The following is a 23,288-nucleotide window of genomic DNA, read 5'->3' as shown; positions in this document are numbered from 1 at the left end:
GTAATAAAAAACCCCCAGTGTTGCCTTATGATAAATGTTGTCACCACATTTGCATGCACCCGGGCGTGTGTGTAGCGAATATTAAATGTTCATTGTGTTATCTTAATTAACACACTGATAATAAAGGCACGATTAATGGTGTATAGAAGTTTTTACAACAACAACAACAAACTGACACCAGTTCACTCAGCCTCCCTGATTTAGTTGCGTGCTGCATCCTTACGGGCACGGGTTCATTTCACTGATATAGGTGTTCATCGTACCGTACCGGCGCTACAAAAAAAAAAAACGCACAACACCCGACGTTAACGAAACGAATCCTGACGCTTCGGCTACACGCGTGAACCCTACTGCCAGCCCAACATGGAACCGAGCGCCTATGCCGTTCTGACAGTTTTGGCACCAATCCAGTTTGGCCGCGAGCGTGTGCGAGACCGCACGAGCTGAGGGCCGGAAGCAAAACCTGGAAGCATTGTGCCACCAAAAGAAACCAATCAACCGTACCTGTGAAAATGCAACGCCCGAACTAGTAAGCCGAGCAAGCGTGTCGCTCATGTGGTAGTGTGCACTCTATTTGTTAAAAGGGGAGCAGTGTGGTAGGGTGGGAGGTACTTTCAGTTAGCCCCAAAGTGACCATTGTCATAATCTCCCATGGCCTAGTGGGCAGACCGTGTGCGTCTATTATTAGCAATCAACAATCGACGATCTAATACCCCCGTGTGAGTGCGTGTTTGTTTAAAAAGGAACAGACTAAATAGAAAAATATAATATAAAACGCACTGCGACGATGTTCGTACGCAAACATCATTAACACCACGACATGGTGTAGGAAAAGCAAATTCCAGTACTCAGTAAGCAAAACTAAACAAAATCTAAAAACCCGTCCCATATCGTTAGCTTAGGATAAGTGCAGCCAAACGTTTGAAAATTGTGTACTATATACAAAAGAGATCTTATTCCGTCAACTCCAACAACACCTCCACATCCAACCTACTCTCCCCATCTGTCAATCCGTCCGCCATTGTGGCAACAATGTTCTGGATCCTGAGGCGTACCGGCGCAGTCAACTTGTTCAACTCCATCAACGGCAACGGTAACGCAGCCAAAACGGGGTCCAACCACAGCAGCAACTCGGGTAAGTGACGTCCGCCTTGCGGAAAAAACACCGTATCACACCGATGCAGTTTGGATTCAGCTTTTTGTATAAATTCCGATCACAATAGCATGAGTGAATCAAATCAACAAGCAACACCAGCAACAACTTCAGCGGTCGCTTTTCAACAGCGATCCTTTGTACTTTTGAGAGGGTGAGGATGAGGGGGCTTGATGGGGTTAGGTCGCCATCCGCCAGCATAATATCATTCAATTATTTGCACCGTGCCGTGCGCCATTATTAATTTGCCTCAAATATCGATTAAAAGGTGGCTCAACATGCTTTACAGCGTTCTATTTTTTTGCTGGTTGGTCGTGTCACATTGCAAAAGTCCGCCGACATAAAAAAAAAAAAACAGAAACTCTCATCAGCCTTGTGGTACACCGATCAATGTACACAATTTTTTTTGATAACAGCGCGCGTCGTTAAATTGGGCGGAACACTTCGTCACATAGTGGTGGTGTCAGTGTACTGTGGGGATTCTGCTATTATGCAAACATTTTAAGAAGCAATTGTGGCTGCGCGCACTTTAGCAGTATTGAATTTTCGCATGGGCAACGCAGGTGCTAGTGTCACCACACAGGTCACAGGTGACTTTTGGGAAGGGCCGGGGGGATATTTCGTGCGCTCGGCTTAGTGCACCGTACCTGCCCCAGCTGCCAAAAATGTTCATATTTTATCTGCTGAACGAGTTCCACTACGCGTACTTCCAGCGGCATTGTCGTTGTAAGGCTAACACGTACTTCCTCGTGACCTCGCATCGGGATACTAAGTGTCCTGTCCAACAACGAGAATGCAATGAGCATATCGCTTAACTCATGCCATCATTTCTTCACTCAGACGAGTCATAATAGTGATAAACATATCACAAACTACCGGCTTGCGTCAGGTTCACCTTTACATTTGCGCGAATGAACGCCTTCCTCGCAAGGGCTTATAAAACTTTGACATGTGGTGCTTAATTTTGCACATGTCTCATAGGGTTTATGAAAACCCGAACTGCAGCGGAAAGGAGGCGTAGAAGCAGAAACGGGCACAACTTCTACCCCGGGATGGCTTTAATTAAATTACAAACTGGTGTGTACAAAGTGGTGGTTGCGTGCCGAGGAGGAAAGGAGGCCTTTTTTCAAAACGGTTCAAAAGTGTAGCATTCAAGAAGAGAAGAAAAAGGGGGAAGTGATGTTTTCCGTAATGGATGCGGTTGTCAAGAGTGTGGGTATGTAAGATTATTCATTTGAACAGGAAATACGACTTGGAAACATTTTCCCGTCTCCGGCATTGAATGCTTAGCATGGAGGAAACCGTGCCGAATCCGATTTGGTAGTTGCAAACCGAAAAGGAACACAATGCTTGCGGAATGAAACATTTCCAGCGTTTTTTTTTTCTTTTTGCTCTGGTTGTTTCTGCAAAGTAAAAAAAAAACAAAAACAAAGATGAAACAAAAGCCTCCCGATCCGATCTCTGACGGTGTGCGGTGGCATCTGCCAACACCTCTACTTTATAACATGCAAAACTTTTGCTATCATTTTGTTAGTTTTTTTTTAGCAGGAGGAACTGCCGAGAGTCTTCATCGGATGTTGAAATTGTTGGATGTTCTCCGTTTCCGACATTGCTGAGAGACGGTGGCAGACGATTCCATTGAAACAGTAACCCCAAACAGTACTGCTTCTTGGTGGCACTAATGTGTATATTTGTGTATTATGATTAATTGCAACGAGCTGGGACAGATTATCTCGATGTGTGTTAGCTGGCAAGCATGCTGCCCGCACCCTAACAGGCTGTGCAAATGGATAATTATCCAAAGGGACCCATAGGGTCATATTTTACACTCAAATTCGTTGGCCTGGATGGGACCGATGGGGCTCGTTCTCGATTCATCCAGCAGTTGCGTGTGGTTCGGGTGTATTAATTTGATATCTGTCGCAACCGGTGCCGTTGGATGGGTTTTGCTGCTCTTTTAATGTACACAGCTATAACTGTGCATCCACTCGCAAGTTCGAAATGGGCAAGTTTTGTTGTTTTTTTTTGCGTGCTTTTGCGCGACATCTACTGCGGCGGATAAAACGGTATCGGAACTCTATGGAAGAATCGATTTTTTCGTGCCTCTGCACTTCCAGCAAACATAGTGTGCGCTACAGTGCAATCGACTCGTTACCCTTCCTGTCCAGGGATGCTGTAGCATCAAGCGAAGCATACCGTACATGTCAGGAAAGTCAGCAAAGCGTAACAAGCGCATTGTAACGTTCAAAACGCTGCAGACGAGAACGATAGTCCTGGTTTTGTGTTGAAACCTGCTAAAAATTGTAAGCTTACTATTCCGAATATGAATAATCGTCGCTGTACACAGTTGAAAGTTAGCAGTGTAAAATATTTTGGCCTCATCTTCTTTTAGGCGTATCGACCTATACCATCGTGCCGGCGTTTACAGGCTTTCGAGACATATTAAGAAGTGTCATGCAGCCAAATAGCCATTCCTTACTACGGTGGAACGGTCCATATTAGAACCCACGACGGGCATGCAGTTGAGTCGTGCGAGTAGACAACTGTACCACCGCACCATCCTTATTAAGTACAGTGGAACCCATGTGGTTTAATCCGTTCCAGTGACTCACTCATTATGCGAACTACTCGATTTGCGGGTGACTCTTTTTCATATAATTTATATGAAGAGTGAGATAATTGGTTTCAGGACCGAAAACGTGCTGGTATCAATGAATCTGAAAAGCTGAAAAATGTCTTCATAATAATTGAAAGAAATGCTACACGATCGAGATTTAGATTTCAGATCACCTCCCAAAAAATTGAAACTTACCACGAATGGTGTGAAATTCTAAATGCTTGATGCTAAAAATAATGCCCGGCGGGTCCATCGGTTCAAATTCTTATGGACAAAAATACCCATACGCCTCTTAAATAAGTAGCTCCATTAAAACATAGCCCAGACTTTCCCGTAACTGTGGTTATTGCAACAAATAAGAAAAATAAGACGGGGAAGAAAACACATTTAAATTGAAGTTAAATTTTAATATGCGCCTTCGCATCAACTAAAGCTATGTTCATTACGATTTTCTTCGAAGCATATCTTTTGCCATGTCCATTTATCTTATAGTCAAAGGTCGTGGCTCATCTTCTTGATCGTTTTGTTTTTCAGTAAGCCTAACTTTATTGATCTACAAAATTGCCAAATGTTATTGAAATCAACTAGATGATTTGCTCTCAAAAAAAACCCTCTAAAATTCTTTGTAACCCTTAATTCGATTTCACATTGGGTCATTCTGAAGGGATGTGTCTATAAAAAAATATAAAAAGATGCTTAACTACGTCGTGTTTAGCGGCTGGGTATGCGGAAAATGCTTTCTAATTGTTGCCACCCCTTTTTCACATCGCAAAAAATCGCTCACACAAATAAAACCTCATAATCTCTTGCCATTATGCGCTTTCTTCATGGTGTATCATGGAAAGGCAAGGAGAGCTTTAGTTGGATAAAGTTTTTCAATTATTCCTATCCTATCCTGTGTCCATAATTAGTACCCGGCTCAACAACAAAACGGAGCAAAATAAGGGAAGAAAAAAAAACATGAAAAGAAACGTCAAACTGCTGCCCTTTTCGGGCCATGCTCTTTTTCGAGCCCCTAGTGCGTCGTTTTAGGCTGTACAGAAAAAAAAATGGGAAAATTAAATGCCGAGCAAGGATCATCACCGTGAGATCAATGTTCTGAGTTTGTAGGCTTTATGTTTTTTGTACGTTTTTTGTACTTTTTTGCATCTTTGCTTTTATGTTGTTTTCCATTTAAATTTGCTCTGTTTTATGGGAATGTTGCGACGTACTTTCACGAGATATCCCATTATTTTATCTTTGTCTTTGTCACAAGCCAAGGCTTATTTACACCTTTTTTTAATTTCAATTTTCTCAAACAAAAACCACAAAAAATCACTAGTACAAATCATCAGGTTCTCCTGGCACACATTTTTGGAAAGAAATGTTCAAAATGTTCACTTGATTCTTCAAATTAGAAAGGATCGTCGCTTCTCTTTCCGAGTGCGTTTCTAATGAGCAAATTCACAGGGTTTACCAAGTAACTTTCGAATTTTAACATTGTTTTACCGCGTGCAAGGAGTTTTTCCAGAGCTATCTGGTTTTTCATTATCATCATCATTATTTTTATTTTTTTCAGCATGATTCGCACATTCGAAAGTAGCTTGGAAAACCCCTGTAAAGAGTTTTAGCCCAACAATCAGATGACGAAAACAGGAAAAAAAATTATGGTCACAAAAAACGACCCATCAGCATGCCAGGCTACGATCGAGCTAAAGCTATATCTTATTCCGGACGAAGCTGGCGAGGAGTATACTTACTTTACGTTTTCCTTCTTGCTCCATTCACAACATTGAGCGAACACACATTAGTATAAACTTTTACTCCACGACCATTGCCAGACTGAACTTTCATGCGCCAACCCGTGCGTTGAAGCTGATGATTGATTGTACTGCAGCGGCCGGCTTTACTTTGGCGTATCGGACATAAACCTTACAGCTGGGTGAATGTTGTGATGATGTCTCCCATCCACCCCACATTTTTTTCAGTTTGTTTCCTCACTCTCTCACCACAATAGGTCAAGGGCATGCGACACGGGAGGGCAGTACCAGTGATGTTTTTCTTTCCAATACTGAAGCACAGCGGGACAGCATGGGACGGGAAAAATGGAAAAGAAATAAACCACACAAAAATAAACATACACCAACTGTCCATTTGTTGTTGTTTTTATTGTTTAGACCACTGAATGACGGTCAGTTTTGGAAAAGTCTTGTTAGCAAGATTACAGCATACGCGAGAATCGAAAGGACAGACACATAACTGAATCTCTCTTCACAGAAAACGTATTCATTGGGGTTGGATCGGAGTAGAAATCAGTACAGGGAATGTTTCATTCGGAGTAATGTTTCTACGATGAAAGCGAGTCCACTATGTGTGTGTGTGTGTGTGTGTGTGTGTGTGTTATATATATATATATATATATATATATATATATATATATATATATATATATATATATATATATATATATATATATATATATATATATATATATATATATATTTATATATATGATCATGGTGAGTGTATACTGTACAGTACACTGTGTACAACTACTGAGGCTGCTGAGGTTACCATTTCCCAGACCATAAAGCTAAGCGGTTGCAATGGAAAAAGTAAAAAACGGACAGCTTAAGACGATGTACAGATCAATGCACACAAAAAACAACAACAATAACATAAAACGATTGGATTAGAGGTGGTTTTAAGGAAAAGAGTGGGATGGAAAAAAATCGGAAGGTCAGGGGTTCCTTCACGCGTGGCAAGGCTGGAGCTGAAGGCCGTATTAAAGCGACAAAAGGGGTTTCAGGGAAGGCATGCATGGTCTCCGTTCTTGTCGTCTATTTTAGAGTTGAAGGAAAGAAATAGCAACAGATAGAGATGGAAATATATAGATAGAGAGAGAAAGAGGGGCAGAGCGACAGAGCTCGGTGGGATCGGTGGGCGACGGTGAAACTTCGGATTTGCTGACGGAGTGTATTTCCCTCCAAAACTGCCTGATAAGGCCCAGGCGCGCTTGGCCAGTAATCCCTAGCTTGTAAAGAAACTGGTTCGCACTGGTGCACATAAAATTAATTTAAACACCAGTTGGGGGCGGCCATCGTGTCTTGGGGCCATCTGGATGCTGTAAGATTGCAGGGCGAAAACGACAAGCAGGAGGACTTTCAAGAGCGCGCCCCAAGAGGGGAAACGTTTAACAGAGCAGCATTGCGAAAAAGGGAAACAGTCCGTATGGCTTATCAGTAAATTGTTTCACTTATTTCGCTTTTAAACTCTCAGTACACTTCGTGGAATAGAGAAGATCGAACGAGAACACACCGCGATGGCAACGATTTCTAGCAAAACCATTTACCTTACACCTCAGCACTCGTTTGCTGCTCTAATCAAATCGGCGTTAACTTATCAGATCACCCAAGCACCACGCTTAAAATGTGTTTTTGGAGGTGCAGCGAGAGGGGAGTAAAGCTCGAGCCTCACTCGGGTAACAATTTCAATTATCGACCGCTTTTCAATTACCGGAACCGTCTCGCTGGAATGATTTGTGCGCTGCCCAGTTCGGCAACTGGGCGCGTCATTCACATTTTGTCCCTTTATTTAGGGTGTTGCTTTTAGCACTCCTCGTCCGGTGTGTGCGCGCGAAAAATGTGTCGAGGCGAGCTAGAATGTAATGAATGACGAACGTTATCAGATATTTCCCAGAAAATACATCTGTTTTCAGCTTAAATCAATGATACCTGCTGCTGGGAGCTGTCAAGAAACAATGGTAGTAGTAAATGGAATCATATGTAATTGCAAACGAATCAAACTTCGTGTTTTTTGATAAACGTAGCAACCGAGTTTGCATGCAAAACGAAATTGATTTTTAAAATGAATGTTTACGAAACTTAAGACGTCATACGCACGCCAAAGCACCTTTCATGTTAACCACACCAGCTTTACCAAGCCCCTGACGAAGCAGTTAAACTGCAAATTATTCCATTCAATTGAGCAAATCGGCACAAATCGAAACCGTCGATAGCGTCCGCAATCGTGCAGGCAACACTACTGCCAGCTTGGCCCAATAAGGCAACAATAATAATAGTACGCTGCTGCCAAGTTTTTGCTCGGCCGGACTGTGATGGTAAAAGGCGAGAAAGCGGCGAACAGTACTGGACACGACCATGACGATGCAATGTAATAAACAAGAAAGCCATTTACCGGTCCATTTTCCGGTTCACCCATCCAGGGGTTGGGGTTGGGATGATGTTTTATTACTGTAAACGGATCTTCTCGTCTCGCAACGACGCGCGCCCGGCGTTCTCTGGTTACGCGGGAGCGGGCAAAGTTCTATTTTCCAATTTTTTTCTTGTATTTTGCTTGGTCTTCGTTTTGGTTTCGGCTGAAGCAATGCAATAGCTATAGCTCCAGCAGCAGCCCAGGAGAATCGGTCCCAGGTCATCGCAATTGGATTGGGATTGCAGCAATATTGGTCTTGTCGTTAGATGATTGAATCGACTGTTTATTGCACTTGTGCATATACTTTTCGGGGGTGGGTGTCCTTTTTTGTTATCGTATCAAAATGTTGCTCACACAAAAGTCGAACATCACCAAACCCTTTCTCTACGCTATTTGTTCACGGAGCCCTTAGGAGCAGGATTGTAATTAATTGACACCGGTGCACCATTCGCCACTTTTCACCTTGCTGGCGCTCCCGTGACGCCGCCGCAGAACGAGAAAACTGTCCCAACTGGCAATGGAAGCTGTAATGATAATAATGTTAACAGTGACATGATAATTTGCCGGCTCAATCTACCCTTCGTTTTCGGTGACAGGTATGTGGTTCAACCTAGTGGATGTCCAACTGGATAGAGTATGTGTGTGTGTCTGTGTGTGTAAGAGAAGCTCCAGTTGCGATTTCAATAATTAATCAACTCACAGCGCCGCTATCCATCCTACCGAAAAGACTCATCCAGCTTTGAGTCCGGTTGGGTTGATATCCGATTTTACCTGCCGCTTTTAACCTCGGTATGTCACCCTCCCTCCAGTACCGTCACTGTGAAGAAAATTTGAGAGATGATAAATGATGGAAATCGAGCTACAAAACGGGACTGGGGTTGAGTTGTGGAAATCGCACACACATACAGCAACACTCTTGCACAGGTGTGTTGTGTGTCGTTGACGCTAGACTGAATAATTGATCGATCGGATCGGATAGGAGGCTGTGAAAGGATTTGTTTGCTATGATGTTTTTTGCTTGCCTGCCTACTCCTCTCTGTCTCTTTACCTTTCTTTGTGAGAAAACATAAATTTAATCAAAAGGATTATAAAGATGGGATTACTGCTTGTCCTTGCGCCGGGCGCTGGCATAGGATCAGCAGGTGGATCATCATTTTTTGAGTTTAATTTCATTTATGCATTTTAACAGGACGTCAAATTATGCCCAAAAGGATTCTGACATACTGTATACAGATGTCATTCACGCACTGCTCACTGGCATCTGTCAAAAAGAAGTTGAAAGCCGGAAGCAAAAAAAGATCCACTGTCGGGTGTGTATTGTGATGTTTCAAAGTTTGTTTTTTTTTTTTTGTATGAAATGCTGCTAGTTTTATTTTAATATGGCTTACTCCACCATCTCTGCATAACCCGTCCTCACCTGTGTTCTCAGATGCGGAAAGAAGTGTTGGGTGACAGTGGAAAATAGCAAAGCTACGAGGAAAGGTTTGCGCTTAACCCCATCACACGGTACCCGAACACACTCGAACCGTTCTGCATTGGAAAGGGTGCGAAGTATAGAAAAAAAACTCACACAAACACGCAGTAGGTTTGAAAAGACGTTATCGAGAGAGCCGGTAAAAAAGGGATGCCTTTCAGCAAAACTATTGCCTTTTTTCACCATTAAGAACGTTCGAGATGTAAAGCACAATACGGGGAGAGACAACGACAACAACAAACACGTTTCTAGGAAGGTGGCGCTTTCACATGGACATGATTCATTGAATTCCTGCCTCCTCGGAAACCTGACACCGTACCTTATCTTTGATGAATGTAATGATTGAAAAACCGAATAAAAACTACACTCTACAACATTTTTGCACAGATTACTACACATCACGTTCCTCTTTTTTGTTTTGTTTTTTTTTTCTTCTTCTATAATTTGATGCCCTTGCTGTTCGAGCATTCTATTCTAGCGAGCCGGCACTAGAGACTCGAAAACACGCACTTAGGCTTAACACAAGTGAACAGGGGAGTCCGTTGAAAATCGTGATCAAGTGGGATTACGATCTTATTACGCTTTGCCAACACTGAGCTTTGGCAGCATGAACGAACCATTTTACAACTTGCCCGCCTCGCTCTGGGTTGGCAAACGAGTTTCAAGTGTGTGCCCTTTTGGCTCTTTCTCGGAGCGATCCATTTCTTAGCGTTGTTTTGTGCGTGTATATGTGTTTTTATGGCTTCCTCGTCGCCATCCAACCATCCAAAATTTTCTTTATCCGCGTGCAAGAGTGGGTTGTACTGATTTTCGGGGAAACGCTTTTAAAACGCGCTCAAGACGCGTTAACAGTGCCTTGAAAAACGACACACTGACACCGGGCACACTGAGCATAACCCATCCTCCCTTATCGGTGATAGATCCCAAAGTTGCAGAAATAGCTAGCGTATAAGTGTTTGTATGATCGTGTGTTAAAATTTAATTCATAGACACATGCTGAAATATTCGGTTTCATGCACCAATGAATAGTTTATTTCATTTCCATAATCTAGAAAATTGGACCGGAAAATTGGTCAACTCACATGACCGGTGTTGTACCTTTTTACTCGTTTTTTTTTTGGGTTTTTACCGGGGTTTTACCTTTTTCGTTTTTACCCGGAAATGTTAGGTATTCTCTATTTAATTGAATTTTTAATGCTTTTTAACACTTATATTTGAAATATTTCTACAAAGTTTAAATAAAATAGACATTTCCATATTCTTATATGTAGTTTGGGCTAATACAAGGTTTCTTTTCTAACATTTTTCTTAAATGTTGTTCTACTGCTAACGAGACTATGATACAATGCCATTTTTTTTTTCATAAAAGGTGTTGTGCAATCAGATCTTGGTTTGTAAACGATTTGTTCGATCAAGACATTCAAAAGGACGACTTTATATTTCAGAAAGTTTTCAACATCTTCAATGAACAAGAGCAAATACTACTTATTTGAATTTTGAACTATTTTTTAAACAATAAATTGAAACGCGTTTAATCAAAGCGTTTTACCTGGCTCATTTGGCATCCTCCAAATTAAATCTAAAAGAAGGTAGGGGCGGCCCCGTTGTATAGTCGTCTACTCGCACAACTCAATAACATGCCCGTCACGAGTTAAAGCCTCGAATGGACCGTCCCCCGTAGCAAGAATTGACTATCTGGCTGCGTGGTAATGAATTAAGTCTCGAAAGCCTGTATAGGATATGATACATGGTTTTCTGATAGAATAAAAGACCGCTGAGGACACTTTGATGAATCGGCGAGAGTTAATCGCAAGACTGCGGAACGAACCGTGAAAACGTTAACGATACCGGGATCTGCGGATTTGTATCGCAAAACTGCGTCACACTTTTTTGGACACATTGTCACCTTTCAGGGACATATGGTCTGACAGCAGGGATTTTTGAATTTAAGATTTTGGGCGGTTAGTGGTTGGATTTTTGCAAACTGTATTGGCTGTCTTTTGTTTACAAGCGAATTTATTCGTGATACACAGTCCTAAAATATTTATTCTCATCGAGTGCGGGGTCGGTTAGGGTATTGAACCTACTTCTCGCAACTACTGATAATTCAGGTCATCCCGGACTATCTGGACCCACGGGTCGGACTGATCCTACCTTTGCCCGATCCGATTCGAAATCGTTGGTGCATCGTTGGGTTCAAGTCGTTTATGGTGTCTTGCACCTACCGGAATCGTTGCACCTACTGAATCTAATGTATCTTTCGGATCGACTCGTACGACTCCAGGTCGCTTACGGATGGCTCCGGCCCTGTAGGTTTGAATTGACCCACCTATCACTAATACAAGTGATTAAGCGCTTTATGTTAGGAGTCTTAACTTTAATGTTTTTTATGTTCTACACTTAAAATTCGTGCTTGAAAAAACTCCCATTTTCTGTTGCGCGATCTACCGATTTTTTTTCCCAACGGTAACGATTTTTTTCCCCAAATTGAAAATATCCGATTTGGTACATCCCTGCGCATGACATAACATCATGCCAACCCCAAATTAATGTAGTATCGAGTTGAACTCTATTACTGAATGACATGTATAATTTCCAGACAGTTTGAGGTCGCTAGTATAATCATTTTAGGAAACAACGATGGAAAAAGTAGGAAATAACGATAGAATCTTATAAAACAGTTTAATTCCATTAAACTCATTCTTATATAAGCCACAACCACAACACATTCTTATATAAGCATGTTTGTTGAATAATAGCTAACAAAAATACCCAATTTTTTTGTTGTTTTCTTTGCTTCATCTGCGAGCACACGGTGGGAAACAAACAACCAATCGACGAACAATCTCTAACGGATGTTAATGGGAGAAAGTGAGTGAATGAGTGAAATCTCCTTCTTCATCTTTGTTTTTTGGAAGGGCAAATAAGGAAGGGCTGTTTTTATTCCGTCGCATGTACGACGCGATTCTCCTCTGCACAATGCCAAGTGCGCACTACTTTCCGAGATTCTTGTTATTGTGTAATTTTCTTGGAAGCTTCAAAAACCTTTGCAAACAACCGGACGTATGGGATCTTCAGTAAATTAGACACGAACAAAAAAATAATAATAAGAAAAAAAGAACCCTTTCATTCATCGTTTTCCAAGCGGCCCCAATGAAGGGACAAAAACTCGTCCTCGTTTGCAAGGCAGCTGCAACGCTTTGCTAATGTGCTCTTGCGTAGAAACGGGTGTTATCCTCCGGGCGCGCCTCAAATCGATGCTGTTCGACAGCATGATTCTGGTATTAAGGTTACAGCATTCCTTCCTTTCCCGTTGACGCTTTGGCACGCCCGCCAAAAGACGTCCAAGAACGCGGACGCGGCACGGAACACGAATGCCGGTACCGGTCGAAAGAATATCGCAGGACCGGCCTGGGCAGTTTAAAGTTGCCTGAAAACTTCACCGGCAAAAGGGTGCCACACACGGATCGGAGGAACTGCTGCCGGCGTCCGTAGTTCGGCACTCCGGCAAAGGGCCAGAAGCGACCAGAAGCGCACGGCTTAAGACGAACGATTAGGGCTATTTTTCGTGTACTGCGCTGGTCGTCCATAAAGGCGAATGCAAACAAACGACCGTGCGAAAGAGAGAGAGAGAGACAGAGCCAGAGAGGGTGCGAGAAGGACGTGTTGAGCGGAGGGTTTGATGGTAAAAAAAGGGTCCGGAAATAACAGCAAACACCCACACCCTCGGATAGATGGGGTTATGCAGCAGCCTCATGTGTATGGGTTCTGCAAACATAAACACCGACATCTGCATACCGCCCCCTTAGGAAGGAAATGGGGGTAAGAAGGGGATATGCTTTTGATGGTCTTGCACGGGACTTACCTAACAAAATAGCGGTGTAGCGAGATCAATGATCTTTTTCGAGCTTTTTTTTTTTGTATTTTCACGCGTCCGAAATTTGGACGCGACGAGAACGAGGCAGGATACCCGGCGAAGCTTAGCCCTCTGCTTTTGACACGTACACGTGCCGCAAATCCTGTGTGAAGAAGGTGTATCGCCACCAGCTCGACTGCTCCACGCTGTGTTTAATATTGGTTGTTTACATATAACCGAGACCCGGTAGGTGGAAATTATAAAATCTCAATACATGATGCACAGTATACACATTTTTGAAATCCTGTAGAGATTGGGATCGAGCGGGGAAAGGGGTATACAAGGTAGGAGTTAGTTTTGCTCGTTTTAAAATTGTCCAAAGTTGAGCTCATCCCGGATGCCAGACAGTTCGATAATTACAAATACGACTTTAGTCGTTCTTGACCCCAGTTGTCTTATCCATAAATCTCCATAAATCTGCCAGGCGTTCGTCATTAATTCCTTGTCGCTTGAGGTCATTTGCTACTCACTTTATCTTTCTCTCTTTCTCTTATTATCTGTTTGTGCTGCTGTCATCCGCTGCAACCGCACATAACTGATCGCCACGGACAAAGGGTTACTACATGTGTGTGTGTTAGTGTCATTATTACTGATCCATTGCAGACTGCCAAAGACGCAGACTGTACTCCCTGCAGCTGTGCTGTGTAATGCTCGCTCTCTTTTGCATTTCCTGCCCAACCTAAGATCGTGTTTACACTTTTGCATCACACAGATACAACTAAAGGCGGTATGTGCTCTTTGGTCCAGGCTGATCGGTCCAGGCACAGACATGAGTCATGGCCAACCAAATGTGTCATAAAACGCGCAAGGGAACATTTTATTACTGCGCCCGACCGAATGGCTCGCTTGTTCTGCAAAGGTTTAAATGGAACGGAAAATGAAACTACAAAACAATTCACGATCCAGACACGATAAGTTGCAACCTTGGCAGCGGTGGCTTCATCAGCCAAACAATTGTTGCTTTAAATTGGGATTAATTTGCAAAATTGCTATCTGGCTGACTGTGAGTGACACAAGCTATGAAGAACGGGCGCGCTTCAAACAACAAGGCCCTGTTTCAACCTCATTACAGGCGCGGTGCGTACTGATTTAAAACGGCGCATAATTATTCGAAAGCTCAAACACAATACGCTCGTGAATACTAATGAGTTCGGAAAATGATTGCATGTGTTACGATACACCACAGAAGAATAAAAAACATTAAATCTGCATCTCACATTCGTTGTCAGTTACAGGAAAAAGTCAGACACTCAGATAAAATAAGAGAGAGATAGATAGAGAGATAGAGAGAGAGAGAGAGATAGAGAGAGAGAGAATAATTCGATCACTCCTAACCAATCCCCAGTAACCCTTAATTACAATGTGTGGAAAAGGTAGCACGCGCTCGTCAGCGTCCAAATGGAATTAATTAAAATCAAAGTAAACCCGGCTAGCATGGGTGTAACGGACAAAAATGTTGCATTCATTTGTCATAAAAAGCTGTAGCTGTTGTAAAATGTTTGTTACAAGTTGAGTTTGCTATTTTAAATAATTTACTATTGGACTAACGCGACGGAAACGGCTTGGAACACTGTTCGCACTCTTTCGATGCCCAGTCACAATCCAGCTTCGAACAAGAGCAGACATGAACTCACTTATCTATAATCTGATAAGCAATCGATAGCAAAACAAAATGTAGACAAAAATACTAATATGCAGCAGGTGTCTCGTTCCCTACAAGGGAAGGGAGCTGGAAAGACATTGGTGTAGAAGTTTTAGGCCCATATGATCATATTTGTGTTAGATCTCATCGTTCTAATAACAACTACGCGCTGATATGCGAATATGAAAACGATTCAGCAGGAGGCTGTCACGAAAACCTCTACGATAAAATACATAAAAAATGAGACGATAACTAGTAAAGTGCGTTCTATTTTAATAAAAACTGTATTGTACAGTAAACTGTAAACTGTAACTGTAGCTGTATCAGTACAGTTTGTGCGTAAACGAATAATAAAACACTTGCAAACCTTCAATGTAGCGTATCATGATTGATGAAGAAAGCTCAACTAAACCAGTTGAGTGTATAGTTTACATTATCTTGCAACAAGAATTTGCAACCAACTGATGTAAAAAGATCCAAATCAGGCAAACCCATTATGGCGATGCTGTGTACTTACTTCACTTTCACATATGTACCATGAATATTGTAAGCCGAACAATCCCTATAAGTATAGTAAATTGGAATTATTATTTCCAAGTAACAGCCGAAGCGATGCTGTACAAATGTTGCCCACTAACAGGCACGGTGCAAACAACTGTAATCGTGTTGCTAAGTGTAACAAATGTGCTGTCGAACGTAATTCTTCAATATGCCCGCTCACATTTAGGTTAGATCATCTTCAAATGGTAAAGTGCCAGAGCATAACTTTGAATGCGCTAATTATGGCCATAACCACACCATCACCTTCAGCAGATATCCTAAACGACCCTTGTCGAATGTATCAAAATAAATCCTTAAACGTACAATAGCTTTCAAAAAGTAAGAAATAACATTCATGAGCTCCTACAGTCAAAACCAACTCCGGGCAGGAAATAACTATAACAAAGCTCCGCAGAATTTGTGTATTTCAGACAAAATGAAACCACGGCAGGAATAACATATTTCGAAACTAAGCTGTATTTTCCGTGATCTGGACCACCCGGGAAATTAAAACTTTCGACTGGAATGCTAACGCCATTTGAAAGATGCATCGGTTTATCATCCACACTGATATGATAAAAACACTATGTATGATGACGTAGCACTATTAAAACTGCACTCTTTTTCTATTCTGCATTATCTTATACTTAATTGTTAGATTTTCGGAACCAAAGTGTTTTTAAAATCTGTCAAAGGCAATTTGAGACATTTTTTTATCAAAACAAAATGAAGCTAGGAATAATCGAAGCATTAAGTGTTCAGGTGTTTAGGATAAAATAAATAATAGCAGGGATAAATAAAAGGTGCTGAATAGCAGCATGCACCCAAAAAAATTACCAATTTATTGAATTTTTGAACATGCGATTCAGAAGTTTACTGATCTTATACGTTGCGCTCAATATACGTTCCCACATAGCAATAACAACATTATCCGTAGTCACAATTTGGTTTCCAATCAAAAAAACAATTAATCTTCACAATTTCTTTACGAAACTCAATTTTATATTATCACAATCTTGTTTGTGGCAACCTTGACGCACGTTAAAAATTCAATGTGATTGTGTCATTACCACTGCAGTCGCAAAAACTCCTCATTAAAGAAGGATAAACATAATAATTGACCCCATAAGAAATGTGGACGAGTAATTAAAAAAATAATGCTGACAAATTTGACCGGTCTCATGATGCAGTTGTCAACTCGTATGATTTAACAACATGCCCTTAATGGTTAAAGCCGAAGGAACGAAGGGAACGTGCCCCCATACGTAGGATTGACTTTCCTGCCAAGGGTATTCAATAAGACACTGATAACCAAGCTTATTAGTGATACAGACCTACAACGATTGTTCTGCCAATTAAGAAGAAGAAGATATATAGACTTATAAACTATCTTCAACAAAATGCTATTAACATCCAATGATCTAGTTATGTTAGACACGGAAAAGGCATTTAACTTCGTCCAATACATATCTTATACATCTTATATATCTTATACGTTACATATCTTACATAGATTTTGTTTCTTGTTTTAAGTAATAGAAAAAAACTCAATCTATATACCCGAAACTCAGATTCTGTATGAAACAAAGAAATCCAACCCCTTTGAACCTCTGGCTGAAATACCACCGGAAAGTATATTATAATCAATAATATACCATTATTGCATAAATTTATTTCGGTATTTCCCATTAGATATGGAAAAATTATTTTTTATTAAGATCAGGTGGGTGCAGTTCGCTCAATGAAATGAATTCAATGCGTTCAGTGATTTATTCGCACACCTACATTCGCGTAAGGTATATTTTTACACGTATATCTCCACCCTAGTTTTTGACAAAATACAATTTACCATTACAGCAAAGAAATGAAAACAAGATTCATGGCATTAATTCGATTCATCGTTCAGTAAAAAAGTAGTTTATTTTGTATAGCCCGAAAGGAGAAACTGTTACATACATTCACAGTCGACACGAAATTACTCTTCTCACTGGAAATTTACATGCTGTTACGCTCTATTGCAAACAAAGCTACTTGAGCAAGAAAGCTATTTTCGGAATGACAAGGATAACAAAATGATCATTCTTCGTCCTTATAGTCAAATCTACTAGTACAGCGGTCGGCAAACTTTTGAGGTAAAGGGCCAAATTAAGTTAATGATCAAGTGCCACGGGCCAGGAGAATGCGGTTTTTTATCATTGTGCTTAAATTATTACAATTTAAACTTACAACGTTGTTTTTTTGTAATTATATCATCTAAGCATGGTTCAAAATTGATGATACCTGCTTTAAAAACTAATTGTAATCTTTAATCATTTGAGAATCGGCTATAGATGACCAAACATGTGATTAGTCAAAAAATAACAAAAAAAGGATCGATATCGCTTCTTGAAGACCCCATCCTTCCACGCTGCAAAAAATATTGCGGATATTCCGGAGATGATACAAAAGTCGTAACGGCTAAACAAATATTGAAGCAAAGGTGGAGTCAGTAATTCTTAAAATGCTTTATGGACGAGTCATGCCATGTCAGATAGATTGATAACTGATTCTTTATGATAAAGCACTTTGACAATCGTTGAACTCATAAACAGCAACAGTGTGGAATCGTCGTTCTTGTTAAAACAACAGGGGTTTTAAATGTTCGCTTTTGCTTTCAAATACGATCGAAAATATCGCTCAAATAGTTTATCTTTACCCGCTTTAACAAAATATTATTTCCACTTTGAATGGTAGTATCCCATGAGACAATAGTGAACCTCTATCAGTCACCTCACCTTAACACCTCTATCAATCGAACTCTAACCATGATGGCCAAAAAAGGGAACCAACCAACGTAGAAGCGTGCGCGATCAACGAATAACACCCCGTAGCGTCTTAAATTGACTTAGTACAGAAGTTTGTCGTCGCATAAGAACGTTACGGCGTTTTGGTTGCCAACATCTTGGCACTATTCGGCAACCATCAAAGCATCGTAAGAAAGCCCAGGTTCATTTTTGAGGTTCCAAAAGATGCAAAAAATGAGGACAGAGGGACAAGTGTCTACATTACTGCGTTATCTGGATTGGGAGATCGATACAACCCGCTAAACAGTGAAATAGTTCGTGAGAAACATGAACATATGTTTATATCAGGAAGCAAAAATTGCGTCCACTGGCTTCGCAGCGGCAAACAATGACGCCAGAACTCACTGCTTTCATTTTAGGTTAATTTTTGCAGAATTTGGATAATACACCTTAGTCCGCAAACTGGTACAACATCCGTAACATGTGTTCCATTGAATTTTTCTGCACCAACATGATGGAAAAGCTTTTCTCTAAAAAATTGTCGAGAAAACTTAGGATGCCTTTGTCCATCATGGTGAAAATTCGGGATAACTGACGAAAGGCAACTCGCAAAGTCTGAGATTAATTTGTGCAAGTAAGCTTAAATAATTACCTTTCAAATGATGTAAATGTAAAGAAATTGTCTCTCCTAGTTTTTTCTACAGCAAGCCTAAAAAAGGCATTTTTTTACGTAAAAGTTGCGGGGATATTGATCTTGAGTTCAAACATACCGAACGATCCGTCATTCCATAGTCTTCTTCTTCTTCTTTTGGCTCAACAACCGTTGTCGGTCAAGGCCTGCCATTCCATAGTACTTTAGTTAAAGTTGAAAGAGTTCGTTGGCATAAAATGCTATTCTAAAAGATATTTAGTAATTTGTATACGAATAGTTTCTTCCCATTTTTCAAAATCAGTCAAAACCTTTCGCGGGCCGGATTGAATGTTGCGGCGGGCCGCATTTGGCCCGCGGGTCGGACTTTGCCGACCGCTGTACTAGTAGGATTATCAAGACCACACCGCATGCGAAGGTTTGGTGCACACTTTCATAGTCAGCATGGAGAGTTTCCGCACGGAAAATCAATAGCGGTGTGCTCATTTAAATCATTTGAATTTATTTAAATTTAAACTAAGTGTAAATATTAGAAATAATCATTTCGTTCTGATTACATTTACACGTGTCTAGTACCCATGGGAGAAATAGTTAGCGATTTCGAACGCTCCTGCAGCAGGCCAATCCCGCTAAGCGACTGTAGCGCCGGATAAACAAGACAGTTCCCACAACAAATAATTGTAAAAAAAACTATATGTAGTCAACCTTGATATCATAGCTACAATCAAAAGCTCTAGATCAATGTTATTTTACAGGAAGCATTTTGTGCAGTAACGTTCTAATTCTTCTTCCCTTTAGACGGACTTTAAAAAATGGATACAAGATTAGTATTTTTTTTTTGCTGCTACCAACCGAAAAGCCAAATTTCTACATTTCATATCATTTTCAGCTTGATACGCTTATGCTGGATTAAATAGGGAGTTTTGACACTTCCATGTTAAGTTTCAACAACCTTTCGCAATGTTCAGTTTCAGTGGATTATTGGATGAATAATAGTTGTTAATAATATGAGATATGAATAGTAAAGTTATGATCCCTAGCATTTTACGAAATTAAGATAAAAAAAACCCAAAAATCCCAAAAAAGCCAATACTCCCCTAGGGTAGAAACCCGCAATCCTAGATCAATAATTAAGATTTTAGGTGGTTCGATAAAAAAGAAAAAGATGTGCCACAAATCGAAGACTAAAACAAACTCCAATAGATTAAAAGCAATCTGTATCACATGAAATAGGCATAGGTAATATCACAAGAAATTCGTAAGATTACCTATACACAAAGTTAGTTTTTTTGCGAGGCAACATTTCATGGAAAGATGAGGTTCGATATCTATGAATACATTTTGAAAAGCTCATGACATTCAACACTCACATCGATAAACTATTACAAGCAGTACTTTAAATTAATAAAAAAAACAGTATATTCATTTATGAAGGTGGAATCTTAACTAGATCTAGAAAACAAAAAAAACTCTCAACATTAACCTGCGCAGTGCCGAGATGGATTACTTCATATCGAAAAAAAACTACAATTTAAACAAAACATTAAGAATAAATGTGAAATTACCACCTGGACACAATGCAAATTCTTTTTTTCTATAAAAATAATTTAGTAGAAATAGAAGAATTCACAGGAAATCTAAATGATGAATACATCAACAAATATCGCCAGCGTTTGCTTCTACTAGGCATACAAAAAAAAAACAAAATTAGTCAACTTGTTGAATAACTTATAAAACAGCGTTATTTACTAGTTTAAAGTTGCTGCATGTAGCTCTACTCCTTTCCCATCGAGTTAAGGTTTATGATGTATAATCCTCTCTTTGGTAGGTTATGCACTGAGTTAGTATATTTCTGCCAAAAGCTAATATTATTTTTTTTGCACTTTACCAAATACAGTCTGTTCCCGAGTTACGCGGTTCTCGACTTACGCAGATTCGGAAATATGCGGTTGTCTATATTTGACAGATCTAACGTCAATGCAGTATAAATTGCATTTTGGTTAATAAATTTAATCCACTTAAAAGCCAAAAACATCAGAATGTTCGGCACGAATCATATGAAAAAAAGGATAAAGTGAATACAAGTACTCAATTAAATAAAAATTACTGAATTATCAATTGTATTTTGGCCGAAAACCACGAAATTCGACTTACGCTGACATTTGAGTTACGCGGATTCCTCGGGAATGCACAAACCGCGTAGCTCGGGAACAGACTGTACACGTTGTTTAAATATTTGTTATACATATTCCAACCTAGCATACTAATCAAACATTTGACATTTCCAGAAAGCACGTTTCTCTCTTTCTTGCTTAAACGTTAATATCCTACTGGAGTTAGCGGTTGCATACACGTGTCTCAAATACAGGGTTTTCGAGGATTATATAGACATGTTCAGCGAGTTGTAGATTCGTTCAGGCATATAATAGACTCTTTCAGCGAGATATAGAATTGTTCGGAAGTAGGTGTAGACATGTTCGGTTATACTGTAGAGCTGTCACTTTCGTACCCCTTGGACTGGAAGTTGGATCATTCTCAACAGAAGGTAAACAAACGGTTTTCGAAAAAATATGCTTTTTTCAACTAATTTAAGTATTAAACAGCTTGGAGAATGATGATTAGCTACTTTTAGGACTTTTAAGAATGAAAAATTGAACCCTGCGGCACAGTGTGTAAACAAAACAAACGACAGCTCTACAGAATCGCTGAACATGTCTACGCCTACTTCCGAACAATTCTATATCTCGCTGAAAGAGTCTATTATATGCCTGAACGAATCTACAACTCGCTGAACATGTCTATATAATCCTCGAAAACCCTGTAATGCCTTTATTGGGGACACTAGACTGGTCGGCACTTTGTGTAAGAATGTGCGTGTGTTTGTTGGTTGATCACTCATGTATCCTCTGTTTGAATTGCATTATAACAACAGACAAAGCTAAAGTTATTGCGAATGGTTGGTGCCATGGTACCACGGTCAATCTTCTATCAATCAATTGATTTCTTCTGGTAGGCTGGCTTTTAGCAATTGTTCACAAGGCTGGAAGTTAGCCTTTTCTACATTAGATTTTCGAGGTCACTTACTACAGCGGTGAGTCACAGTTGTGTTGTGTGTGATTTTGCATTTTGTTTTCTAAATAATTGAAGAATAAATAGATAACACATTTTGAATAGGAAATCAAAACAAAGTTTTCTCTCCCAGAGACAGAAACGCAATCAAACTCTGCCCCTGTCTACCGAAGCGTGTCTCAGCCTTTTGCATTGCATTGTCAGGAAGGCTGACATGTGTGTATCCGTCTGCCGTTTCGGCGATTGATGTATTTATAGACACCGATGAATAAATTCCAGCTCCACCCTTTTTCTTCGATTTCCATTCGCGCTTCCAAAATGACTCCAATTTCCTCGTTATGCGCTGTTAACACACTCTGGCGCTGGCTCCGAGTACAACCGTGCAGCTGCACAAGTGTACCTTACTCGCATATACTACGCTGCTTGAGGAGAATAGATGGAAAAGGGCAAAAGCGCTTAGGCTCATTCAGTAACCATGCGGCAGGCGAATTCCATGTTGCCTAGGAAAGATGGGCTCCTATGGCAACGAGTGTTTCGCAGCGATTTCATTTTTCCATCGTTCCGGTTGGTACAAGACTTCCCCCGACGCTCATCGTACCGCACAATAGCCACTATTTGCGCATGGTGTGTTTAAAAAAACACAAAGAAAATAAGTGCGAAAAATGCGGGATGACCGGGAAAAGCTAACAAACCCCACAACACGTATAAGTTTGCCCGGGCGAACTGTGCCAGAACAGTACTATAGTTTCTCGTCCAGTTTTTGTTGTAGCTGTTGCTGCTTCCACTGCCATTATTAGATATTGCATCGCTGCTCTCCTCCATCGCATAAGCATTATGAGTAATTCCTGATGGTTTTTTTAAGCTTTTGACTGCATACTGGTCCCGACCGCAGTCAGTGGTTTGCGGGATTTTCTGTACAGTTTTTTCCGCTTTGTTGCCTCTTTTTTGCCACCCAATCAGACAAACTCACAAACCCCTTTCCTCTTCCTGAATCATCCCCTCTCTTCCTGCTCTTTGCGCTACGCTTTCTCTGTGTGCAATTGTTCTAGCGAGTAAAGTGTTGACATATGCGGAACAATCGTTTGTGTAGTCGCTCCTACTCGTTCGATCTGTTTATTGTTTTGCAGTATGCTCGATGTGCAGCAAAGCTCAACAAAAATCGAATACATACACAAACACACATACACAGCAAGATGGAACGGTCGATCGAAGGGGAAGCAATGTTAAATCTGCCTTCGGTAGTCTGCTAGG

The 23,288-nt window shown here is 40.6% G+C and overlaps 1 protein-coding gene across 1 annotated transcript in view; it reads left to right on the top strand.

Moving 5' to 3' along the window:
* Positions 1 to 422: 422 nt before the first annotated feature.
* The window catches only part of LOC121594874 (TSET complex member tstC), a 77,593-nt gene continuing 54,727 nt past the window's right edge, over positions 423 to 23,288 (top strand). The window contains exon 1 of the mRNA XM_041918645.1: positions 423 to 1,135. Within this exon, the coding sequence (XP_041774579.1) occupies positions 1,033 to 1,135 (103 nt within the window). The 5' untranslated portion in view covers positions 423 to 1,032. The remainder of the gene's footprint in view (positions 1,136 to 23,288) is intronic.

This window comes from Anopheles merus, chromosome X, assembly GCF_017562075.2.
Source record: "Anopheles merus strain MAF chromosome X, AmerM5.1, whole genome shotgun sequence".
NCBI classification, from domain to species: domain Eukaryota; kingdom Metazoa; phylum Arthropoda; class Insecta; order Diptera; family Culicidae; genus Anopheles; species Anopheles merus.
The sequence above is the reverse complement of the archived record's forward strand: the minus strand, read 5'-3'. Positions and strand labels throughout refer to the sequence as shown.